The 12,317-nt window shown below is 43.3% G+C and overlaps 1 protein-coding gene across 2 annotated transcripts in view; it reads right to left on the bottom strand.

The window, feature by feature from the left end:
* Nucleotides 1-12,317, bottom strand: part of LOC146366364 (phospholipid phosphatase-related protein type 4-like) — a 67,922-nt gene that overhangs the window by 10,805 nt on the left and 44,800 nt on the right. For both annotated transcript variants that reach the window (XM_084913117.1, XM_084913118.1), the window contains exons 8-10: nucleotides 9,020-9,248; nucleotides 4,385-5,000; nucleotides 986-1,139 (exon numbers count right to left, since the gene is read on the bottom strand). In XM_084913117.1, the coding sequence (XP_084769243.1) occupies nucleotides 986-1,139; nucleotides 4,385-5,000; nucleotides 9,020-9,248 (999 nt within the window). The remainder of the gene's footprint in view (nucleotides 1-985; nucleotides 1,140-4,384; nucleotides 5,001-9,019; nucleotides 9,249-12,317) is intronic.

Genomic DNA, 12,317 nt, shown 5'->3' with positions numbered 1-12,317 from the left:
GTTTGAATAATGCGATATCGATTTTTAAATCATGTAAAAATCCAATATAAATATATGATACAATATAAATGTATTTTGCCAGAAACAGCAGAATTTCAGTGTAAAGCTCACAAAACTATGTCAACAACCACCAAAGAGCTAAAACACCAAACGATTAACGAGCAGGTAAACGGAGTCTGCAGAAAGATGTGAACACAAAGAGCGACGGCACGAACACGGACACGCCGTCGGTGCTGGAAGCCGACAGCTCACAGACTCTGATGCTGCAGGTTTCGTCACTCTGACCAAAATTCACTGAATCAGCAACAAAAGAAGATCCAAACTATGCTTCACGTTCGATTAAATTAATTTTTAAACCCACCCCTAACTAACAAAGTGAGTCACAAACCAGCCAACCGAAAAAGTCTTGTCGTAATCATGGATTCAGATCCTAAAGTCATGCCATTACACAGTTAGGGTCAGAGCCAGGGCACTACACACAGTTTTAGTCTGCTTATCTATATTATACTGTACTTAATTCTGTGTTATTCTTTTTGTAGCTTGTTTATTTTCTTTTATTTTATAAATATCACCTTCTCTTCCTTTGCTTTTTAACCCATCAGCACTCTAAACATGTCCTGTTTCTTTTAAATTTGGTTAGACCCAAATGGAAACTCTTTTAGCAAAAAAGCTCAAATCCCAAAATGCATTGTGGGATTTCATTTAGAGGCTTTTAAGAGCCGAACACTTTAAATATCAAATCAAAAACGGTCCAAACTGCACACAGCGTCTCCAAACTAGGACCTGGGGAGGTTAAAGGAAGCAGGGAAAGGTTTTTTAAAGCTGCTGCTGGGATCAAAATCCAAATGAGTTTACATTTAAAATGTTTCAGTTTCACATGTTGTCTTGTACTGTTTTCAACTAAAAGTAGAGCTTGGATGATTTACGAGTCATTGTGTTTCACTGATGAGCAGTCGGCTGAATCTGCGCTATTAGAAGTACAGACCTCCTCCCACGGCTCCAGTGGTGGAAGCGGGTGGAGATGGATCCTGGTCTGTCAGGGCTCGGTACCGAATGGATCCGGTGCAGCTGACAGTGCTGCCGCCGTCCTCTGACCGAGGAGAGTGAAGCAGACCCTGTTGTTTAGATAAGGCTATGACCTGGAAAATAAGAGACAGGCAGTGTAACGTGAACTTTTCCACACTTGGAAACAGGTGACTGTTTTTGGGTCTAAGAAGCACGACTGTGTCAGCTTCTCAGCAGCCTCGGCTCTCGTGATGCAACACACCAGCACTGTAATAAAGCACTGTTACTTTTTTATTTTTAAACCAACGAGGAATCCATGTGACAGCTTTACAAACTGAAGCTTTTTGTTTCCCTTATAAGACAACTCAAGATTGTATCAAACTGAAGGTTTAAAGATTATTGAAAAACTACATTTCCCAGATTAACTGTGTTCTGATGCCAAGTTTGGTCAAAGATGACGACCAGTGTTTTTGATGGAACTCTCTTTATATCTTCTCATGTTGTCGTAGTTATCATTCATTCGAATGTAGCACAAATGTTATTCAAACACATAAGCACAAAGAAACAATAAATGCAGAGTACTGCATGCTGACTGTGAATATGTGGAGTGTGATACTTTTTGTTTAATTTTGTATTTGTTGTTTGATTGAGTGTGTAAGACAGATAAACAGGGTTATAGTGGAAAAAGAAGCCAGTTTGTCTTTGTTTCCCTCATTATTGGGTTTTTTATTTAAATCAAATGATTTTGTTTTTTCTGAACACAGGCTGCTGCCGTTCTTTCAATCGCTGCATTTGGACGCAGTCTGAGGAGGGCGCCGTTAAAACAGCGCTATTATATTTTCTGTTGACTGCTTCTCTTGGCTTCAACCAACATTATTAGCAAACTTACTCATGGACAAATAAATAAATAAATCACTCTTGTAAAACCAATTGGTGAAAGGCTCAGCCTGTTGTCGATATATTCGTCCCGTCGCCCAACCTTAGTGAAGACCTTACAGTATACAGAAAGTTCCCCTTGGAGCAAGCACACGGTGAAAAGGTGACCGAAGCTCTGTGTGCCTCCAGACAGAGCACTCTGAGTAACTGACATGGGAAAAAGAAGTGTGCCAATAATACAGGATGGGGGCTGGTTCAGGGCACCCCGGGCATCATCTGCAGAAGATTCAATTCAATTTTTTTTATATAGCGCCAAATCACAACAACAGTCGCCTCAAGGCGCTTCATATTGTACAGTAGATACAGAGAAAACCCAACAATCATATGAACCCTATGAGCAAGCACTTTGGCGACAGTGGGAAGGAAAAACTCCCTTTTAACAGGAAGAAACCTCCAGCTGAACCAGGCTCAGGGAGGGGCGGGGCCATCTGCTGTGATTGGTTGGGGTGAGAGAAGGAAGATAGGATAAAGACATGCTGTGGAAGAGAGACAGAGGTTAATAACAGATATGATTCAGTGCAGAGAGGTCTGTTAATACATAGTGAGTGAGAAAGGTGACTGGAAAGGAAAAACTCAATGCATCATGGGAATCCCCCAGCAGCCTACGTCTATTGCAGCATAACTAAGGGAGGATTCAGGGTCACCTGGTCCAGCCCTAACTATATGCTTTAGCAAAAAGGAAAGTTTGAAGCCTAATCTTGAAAGTAGAGATAGTGTCTGTCTCCTGAATCCAAACTGGAAGCTGGTTCCACAGAAGAGGGGCCTGAAAACTGAAGGCTCTGCCTCCCATTCTACTTTTAAATACTCTAGGAACAACAAGTAGGCCTGCAGAGCGAGAGCGAAGTGCTCTAATAGGGTGATATGGTACTACAAGGTCATTAAGATAAGATGGGGCCTGATTATTTAAGACCTTGTATGTGAGGAGCAGGATTTTGAATTCTGGATTTAACAGGAAGCCAAAACAGGAGAAATATGCTCTCCTTCTAGTCCCTGTCAGGACTCTTGCTGCAGCATTTTGGATTAGCTGAAGGCTTTTCAGTGAGTTTTTTGGACATCCTGATAATAATGAATTACAGTCGTCCAGCCTGGAAGTAATAAATGCATGAACTAGTTTTTCAGCGTCACTCTGAGACAGGATATTTCTAACTTTAGAGATGTTGCACAAATGGAAGAAAGCAGTCTTACATATGTGTTTAATATGTGCGTTGAAGGACATGTCCTGGTCAAAAATGACTCCAAGGTTCCTCACAGTGTTACTGGAGGCCAAGGTAATGCCATCCAGAGTATGAATCTGGTTAGATACCATATTTCTAAGATTTTCAGGGCCGAGTACAATAACCTCAGTTTGATCTGAATGAAGAAGCAGAAAGTTAGCGGCCATCCAGGTCTTTATGTCTTTAAGACATTCCTGCAGTTTAACTCATTGGTGTGTGTTATCTGGCTTCATGGACAGATAGAGCTGGGTGTCATCTGCATAGCAGTGTAAATGTATGCTATGTCTTCTAATGATGCTGCCTAAGGGAAGCATGTATAATGTAAACAGAATTGGTCCTAGCACTGAACCCTGTGGAACTCCATAATTAACCTCAGTGTGTGAAGAGGACTCTCCATTTACATGCACAAACTGGAGTCTATTAGATAGATATGATACAAACCACTGCAGCACAGTACCTGTAATACCTACAGCATGTTCTAATCGCTCTAATAGGATATTATGGTCGACAGTATCGAACGCTGCACTGAGGTCTAGCAGGACAAGCACAGAGATGAGTCCACTGTCAGAGGCCATAAGAAGATCATTTGTAACCTTCACTAAAGCTGTTTCTGTGCTGTGATGAGCTCTGAAACCTGACTGAAACTCTTCAAATAAACCATTCCTCTGCAGATGATCTGTTAGCTGTTTGACAACTACTCTTTCAAGGATGTTTGATATAAAGGAAGGTTGGAGATTGGCCTATAATTAGCTAAGACTGCTGGGTCTAGAGATGCTTTTTTTGTAAAGGTTTAACTACAGCCAGCTTGAAGGCCTGTGGTACACAGCTGATTATTAGAGATAGTTGATCATATTTAAGATTGAAGCATTAATCAATGGCAGGACTTCTTTGAGCAGTTTTGTAGTTTGGGGTCTAAAAGACACGTTGATGGTTTGGAAGACTGTAACAGACAAACGTTCCCCTTGTGGTCTGAGGAGGAAGCACACACTTTATCCTGCCAGGTAACATCAACTGAAGCCTGGACAAACGTATATTACAAGGAAAGGATGGCATTAAGAGCTGTCAGTCAACAGCAACCATACTGCTGTTCAAATGAGTCCCTGTAGATTCCTGTAGGAAGGCATCTGTGGTGCTTGTGATCTCCTGCCTGGACTAATGCAGCTCTACCCTGCTACACGTCACTGTCCTGGTTCTGACGCTTAAAGAAAGAAGTCAAAGAAGTTACAAACCTGCATGAGACGTGGCTGTCCTCCAGCACTGAGAGGCCTGCAAGGGATGGTGGTCTTCTCCGTCACTCTCAGCCACTTTTCTCTCACTGACCCACCCCCGTCCATGATGCTGTCCTCGGATTCACTCTCCTGATCCTTGCTGGTGGGATTTTCCTCCTCTGGGATATGAACTAGCTGAGAGGATCCAGGTCGGGACTGGATAGATACTCTGGCCCCACCAGTCACTGCAGTGCTCCCATTATGGGACAGATGATTATGATTGGCCATAGGAACAGAGCTAGCTGCTAGTTTCATGTACTGAACTGGGATGTGCGCCCCAGCACGCAGCTCAGCTTCCTGGCCTGTGGCTATAGGCAGGTGGGTTCCACCGCGGAGCTCCACCTCCAGACCCATGGCAGACGGCTCAGAGGAGCAGCGCAGCTCCATGTTCCTCTGAGGAGACGAAGAGGAGGCCGGCCTTATACCGTCTATCACCTGCAGAGACAGCTTCCTGTTGTCGTTCTTGTTCTTCCATTGGCTGAGCAGCTGTTTGGACCGGGTTGAGTCCATCGAGGCGTGGATGGAAGCGTGACGCCGTGGAATACGACCTTCCTCCAGCGAGGAACCTCCGTGGGATCTGAAAAGAAAGATAAAGACACTATGAGAAGAAAGAAAAGAGTGACAGCACTGAGCTCATGATCTTCTTTGCTTCTTCACAAATGACTTATTGATTTTGGTAAATATAATTGTTCTGTCAAATTCATAAACTGAAAGCACAAATGACCAGTTAGCGTTCTGGTAGAGCAGCCTTCTGTTATCTTTGTGCCCATGAACATTTCCAAACATGTTATGGTGTTGTTTAAAGTCTGGACATTTCTAATATAACACAGCATCATAATTTAATTTGAAACAACCCCCACCAAAAAAATAATAATTCAGCACTGTATGGATACTCAGAGGACAGAAACCTGGGGACTGGCATTCATGTCACTGTCCAGCGGCAGCCCCAGTCTCCCCAGTAGGACGATGTACTGGATGCTGAGGTTACTGGTTCCACTGTATCTGACAGAACATCCAGAGAGGAGAACGGCAGCGTGAGCCACATAACAGGGAACATGCAGAGGTCCGTGGCCTGCATGCAGCTGTTCTTCATGTTGCACATGTGGCTCTTGTGTTTCTGTGGAGCTCTGTGACTCTTACTGTTTCTGGGGCGTTTTGACTGACTTTTTGCTGTTCTGAGGTCAGTAGGAAAAAATGGCAGTCATAAAGAATCAAATGATTTTTTGTTGCGCAGCAAGCAAGTGTTGCCGTCAAAAAAGGAGCAGGGCATCAAACTGTTCTGTGACTGCTTTCTGCCCCGAGTACAGAATGGCAGCGAAAGCATTTTAAATGAAGTTAGCTCAGGAAGTAGATAACACACTCGTCTGAAGTGCCGAGGCCACAGCTTCTCCTTCTGCACCACCTTAACCCCGAAGATCAACCCTGCAAGCGATACTGTCATGGTCCTGGGCCATGTTGGCCCAGTATTCTTAGTTTTCGTGTGTTTTGTATTTTGTTCTTTATTTATGCCTTGGTTCCTAGGTTCTGTTAAGATGTTCCTTATTTGGTTCCCCTCTGTGTATCTGTGAACCCTTGTTTCCCCTCCTTGTGTTTTATTCCATGTTTTCCCCAGCCCGTTATGTCCGTGCTCTCCCCGTGCTCTCTCCTCCTGTCTGAACCTCTGTGCACTTCCTGTTTTACTTTGACAGTCTCTCGTCAGTGTGCGTCATGTTGTGTTCACTCCTGCCCTGTCTCGTTACGATTATCTGTGTCAGCTGTGTTCCCCGTGTGCTCCCACTTCCCTCGTTTACCTTCTGTGCATTTATGTCCACGTCTCCCTCGGTTCAGTGTCGCGTTCTCCCTCGTGCTGTGTGTGACTCTCCCTGTGTTTCCTGGTGAGCTTTATATTTAGTTTTTCCCAGTTTAGTTTTGTATTACTCGTGATCTGTCTTTCCAGCAATAAAGCTGTGCTTTCTGAGTTTATTCCCCGTGTCCCCGTGAGTTTTGCGTTTGGGTCCTGTCCTGCCTGCCACACAGCCTAATCATGACAGATACGACTGCACAACAAGCCTGTGTAGAAATGTAAGGAAAGTACAGATTTTTGCCTAAATATAGGGAGTAAAAGTAACGTTTGCAGAAAAATATATACTCCAGTACATGTACCTGACAATTCTACTTAAGTACAGCAACAAAGTATTTGTACTTTGTTATCTCCCACCTCTACTCAGGCGCTGCTTTGGACTGTTCTGCTAACACTGTTGGGTTTGAGTCTGTCTCCCTGTCCATCTACACTGTCTCTGTCCAATAAAGGCTAAAAATGGCCTTTTTGTGTTTTTTCCTGTAAGATGCTTCACATTGTTTGAGCCGTCTGTCTTTAAACATCCTGTGCCTCAGGGGATCTTTGTTTTTACAGACACAAACATTAGATCCAGGTTTTGTTTGTTCTTGTTACCTTGGAGACGTCATCTATTAGTAAGTTACTCAAATACTTGTTTGTACATGTATAAATCTATAAAGTGAAACAGCTACACCGCTCCATCAGAGAGCCTTTTTGCATCATCGTGCCTGCTCCACAGTCGTTCTGTCCAAGTCGTTTCCAGACCAGTTGTTCTCAGCTGCACCACACAAACTGTTAGGCTCCTTCCTCACATCAACAGACAGTTGTGTCACCTCTGAAATCCCTTTGCTGTTTCTGTCATTGCACACTGCCCGTGGTAACAAAGGCACTCAAGGCCAACTGTGGAAATTAAAGAAAAAATAATATACAAATGTATTTCCAAACTTCCAATAATATTCCAACTACATGCATTCACACAATAACAAACAAAAAGTGTACACACACACACACGTATGCATGTGCTGGATACTGTGTTTCACGTCTCAATGTGTACTCAGTGGCGGCGGACTCTGTGAGCTAAGACTGCTTAATAAAGACGACGGCTGAAAGAACTGTTCACTCATCTGCACATAAAACACACTTTGTCCTCTCTTATAAACACAACAAGAACTTACTGTTTTACTCCTACAGCACAATCTAGTCTGTTCATATGCTCAGCGAATGCCAATGACTGCACGCTGCAGTTCTGTTATTCTACGGCCAACGGCGTCCCTGCAGAGGTCCCGCTCCATCACAGTTAACCTGTTAACAGCCAACGCTACATCCAGAAAGGCAAAGAGTAATGGCAGCATGAAACTGGCATTCAATTTTTTACTTACATTTTCCATTCTGTTCACCTATTTCTAGATTCAGTGGTACCCGGATGAACGACTTGATATTTGGGTTTCTCACATCTACAGATCAGACAGATCTCTCTGAACACATCTCTCTAGCTGCAGTGTGTGAATGGAAAAACAGGCTATTAATTACTGATGTACGAGGGCTGAATACAAAGAACTGGTATTGCAGTGCTTCCATGTTTGTTCTTCCCCAAATCTCCCACTGTTTGCTTGGGAAAAACGATGATCTTCCAGGTAGCCTACCGAGACCATTAAACAGTATATGATACTCTATCTTCAAATTGTAAAGCAGCATTAAACATGTGTTCAGAATACTTGCAGAGTTTATTAGAAAGTTAATATAAATCCTGTTGCCAGAATAAATGACCTACATTAAGTCATGAAAGCTTTCCACATTTTTCCTCTGAACATTCAGGACCTGGAAAATGTTGCCGTTCTCTGAGTATCAGAGTCGTTGAACTTCAAATGGACCCAAACACAAATATTTTTGTAGCTCCAACTTACATCAGTGATCTTCTTCTTTCTTATCACCCCAGCAGGTCCCTGAGGTCTTGTGACCAGGGGTTGCTGGTTGTCCAGCATACAAGGTTAAAAACAAAAGGTGGCAGAGCGTCAGCGGCTCCCAGACTCTGGAACTCGCTCCCTTTGAGTTTGAGATCTGTGGACTCAGTCATGTCTTTTAAAAAGCAGTTAAAAACGTATCTGTTTAAACTCGCTTTTGGTTGATTTTGTTTTGTTCTAGATTTTAATGTCTGTTTTCTGCCTTTGTAAAGCACTTCGTGATTTTATCTTGAAAGGTGCTATATAAATAAAAATTTACTTTACTTATTAAAAACCTCCACCTGGCACATGATTGTATAAGGAGGGAAGATTCAAAAATACTGGCGACCACCAGTGCTTCCCTCAGCCTTCTAGACAACATGGTGTCAATTTGCTACGTTTCCTTGTTTTCAAGTTATCACATTGACAAGAATCCCAGGAAACGTGACCTGTGACGTTGAAGTCGACGGACACCTACGCTCACAAACGTACGTGTCCATGACACCCACCCCCCCGAACGTTGTCGAGGTGGTGACAATGACCCATCAGCCTCATATTGCCCATCAACACTCCCTCAACATGAAACTACATTAGGTTTCCCAATCATTGCCATTATTCCATTATAACGATCCAAAGATCATGGCTCGAGAACCTGCAGACAGCTTGTCTTGGTCTGCAACTCCTTACTTTCCAGAATCTCTAAAACAGACAATTTTACTTGCTGGAAAAAATTAATGAAAAAAATGGATAAAATAAACAAGATATCTTTTCAACTAAAACAATAAAAACTAGATATTCCAAAGTGCAACTATGACTATGGACTCATTAAAAAACAGCTACCTTGGCAGTGTGCTGCTGCTGAAGGTCATCATGTTGTCACGGTTGCCTAACGGACTGGACGGACTTATCACCTCCACTTCAGCACTGGCTCTCTTCAAATTGGTCATAGACGGCTCTCGACAGGAGGCGCTACGCGTTAGCATGGGTCCTGTTTGCTCTGGGACTAAGGGGTGGGAAGAAGTCCTTGTAATAATAGGTTCTGGTTGGCTGGGACCCAGTGTGTGGTGGCCTATCAGAAGACAACAAAGCCAAGGCAAACATTAATAACAGGTTAGAAAGGGAGTCTCTAAGGTGAAGCCACAGAAGTGTCAGTGTGTCACAGCCAGCAGCTCCTCTGTTTCAGCTCTATGGGAAACAAACACCGGCTCTCAGGGTTTGTGACCACATTAAACACTTTCATGTCGAGGTTATGGTCTCATTCGCCAGTTTCAGGTCATGCTGAAAACGAAATGATGTTCAGTGTGTAAGTTATGATTCCCTTTAGAGCAGGTGAAACCCGTCTATGCTTATTGGTTCTTGACTTTTCATTCGCTGTATCACGAGCCGATGATTGTGGAGTGTCTCACATTTTCAAAGTTTGATACGACATCTGGTTTAAAAATAGCTAAGATCATGAAAATGTTCATAGCTTCATAAGCGCACATAACCAACCAACAGGTGACATCGCAGTGTTCAGGTAAGTATTTCATAGACATCTTGATGCACGCTCAATCATCCAGGTAAGAAAATCTCCAAAAGCTGATTCTGTTCATCTGGACGTTTTCAGTGGGAAACGTTTCGTCATCATCAGGTGACGTCTTCAGTCTCAGCTGACTGCAGGTTTCAATCTTATAATCAGCACATTTACATAATGACTGAAACCAGCCCACTGAAGGAACAATGGGCTGGGAGGTCAGTTCCTTAATCATGCAAATTCTCATGACCATTGATCAAAGCCCACTGATCAATAACCATGAGTCCCATTCACAGAGAGTTGGGGAATGGCTGCAATCACAGCTTTGTAAGATGGTGACAGATGTACCCTTAGGCCCCTCCTCGATTCAGAGATGGTCTTTCCCTTTTCACGTAAATGGCCTCCTTGACTCCGCCCTCAAACCAGCGTTCCTCCCTGTCCAGGATGTTACATCCTCATCATTGAAAGAGTGTCCACTGGCCTGCAGGTGTAAACAGACTGCAGAGTCCTGGCCTGACGAGGTGGCTCTGCTGTGTTGTAGCCAGAGGTTGTTTGGTTTCCCCGATGTATAAATCCTGCCAATCCTCCTGCACTTAACAGCGTACACTATGTTACTCTGTTTGTGTCGGGGGACACGATCCTTGGGGTGGACCCATTTTTGGCACAGAGTGTTTTGGGGTTTAAAAGCCACAGAGACCCGGTGTTTAGAAAATGCGTCTCAGCTGCTCTGATATTCCTGACATGTACGGGATCACTACAGGTTTTCTCTTTGGCAGCGGTTGTCCTTCTCTCCTGGATCAGCTGGAGCTTTCTTTTGGAGCCTTTCCAGCTTTGACAAAAGTCCAGCTGGGATAACCACATTTACTCAGGGCCTTCTTGATGTTCTTCTGCCTCCCTGGCTGCTGTGTCAGTGGGGATGGTGTTCGCTCTGTGTTGTAGCGTCCTGATGACGCCCAGTTTGTGCTCCAGTGGATGATGAGAGTCAAACCTTAAATACTGATCTGTTTGTGTAAGTTTATGGTACACTTTTAGATGTCCCCCAAATCTCACAGTCTAAGAGTGGCAGGTTAGCCTTCTTAGACTGTGGCTTTTAAACCCCAAAACACGCTGCGCCAAAAACTGGTCCACCCCAAGGATCGGGTCCCTCGACACAAACAGAGTAACATAGTGTACGCTGTTAAGTGGAGGAGGATTACCAGGATTTATACATCGGGGAAACCAAACAACCTCTGGCTAAGAGGATGGCACAACACAGAAGAGCCACCTCGTCAGGCCAGGACTCTGCGGTCTATTCACACCTACAGGCCAGTGGACACTCTTTCAATGATGAGGATGTAACATCCTGGACAGGGAAGGTTAAGGAACTGACCTCCCAGCCTATTGTTCCCTCACTGGGCTGGTTTCAGTCATTATGCAAATGCACTGTTGAAACCTGCAGTCAGCTGAGACTGAAGAAGTCACTTGGACGAGTGACAAAACGTTTCTCCCACTGAAAACACTACGTCTAGATGAACAGAATCAACTTTTGGAGATATTTCATAGACAGTTTATGACGTTGAGCTCAAGTGCAATCATAACAGATCAGCTGATCTCAGTGCCAGCCCACATCAGCTGATAATGGGCTGGGCGTGGCCACAGTTGCTGCACATCTTCCAATCCACCTCCACCCACAGTGCTTTATTTCATATTTGCCCACATGGAAAAGAAATAGTAAAAACTTATAAAAGACTTGCATCAGATGTGACCTACTTCATATACTGAATCATATCAGGCTTATATGATTTACTCATGAAAGTGGCCACTTTCTCATTACTTTCATATACTGTTTTAGGAAGTATCCAAAACATACAAGTTTCATTTATATAATTTTCAAGGGATCTTGAAATCTGTTTTCACTCTTGTATGCTTTTCATACAAGTTTCACACAAGACAGATACAAACTTTATAAGATTTATATAAATCTTTTCCATATGGGAGACCAAGGCTGCTGGGGGCTTCCCATGATGAGTATTTCTTCTTCACCATCTGCTTCTACATAACTCTGCATTTAATCCTTACTTATTATTCATCTCTGGCTTTCTTCCAAAGTGTGTATTTAATCCTGTCTTCCTCCCATCACCCCCAACCAGGCCGCCCCTCCCTGAGCCTGGTTCTGCCGGAGGTTTCTTCCTGTTAAAAGGGAGTTTTTCCTTCCCACTGTCTCCAAGTGCTTGCTCAAAAGTGGTAATTTAATTGTCTTGTTGTCGGGCCTGCCTTACAATATAAAGCGTCCTGAGGCGACTGTTGTTGTGACTTGAACTGAACTGAATTGAAATCATACCACTAAATATGAATTAGTGCAGTCGGTAACTACAGCAGTCCTTTCTGATTAGGAGCTCACTTACATTAGCCAGTCTTCATTAGAAATGGCAGCACTCAAGATTCATATTTTAACACATGAATTATTAAAAAAAGATGAATATTTAAATTCGGAGGAGTCGACTGACTACAGTGGTCTTGAGAATACTACTTGACAACAACAGTTGTATCAAGAGACCTTTCAGCTGATCAACTTTAGGAATAGTGTGACATTTAAACATCATATTACCCACTTAATAAAATCTGACATTTAAGATTTTGACAAAG

The sequence above is a fragment of the Perissodus microlepis genome, chromosome 18, assembly GCF_051167445.1.
Source record: "Perissodus microlepis isolate ML-2025 ecotype Zambia chromosome 18, ASM5116744v1, whole genome shotgun sequence".
Classification (NCBI taxonomy): Eukaryota; Metazoa; Chordata; class Actinopteri; order Cichliformes; family Cichlidae; genus Perissodus; species Perissodus microlepis.
The sequence above is the reverse complement of the archived record's forward strand: the minus strand, read 5'-3'. Positions and strand labels throughout refer to the sequence as shown.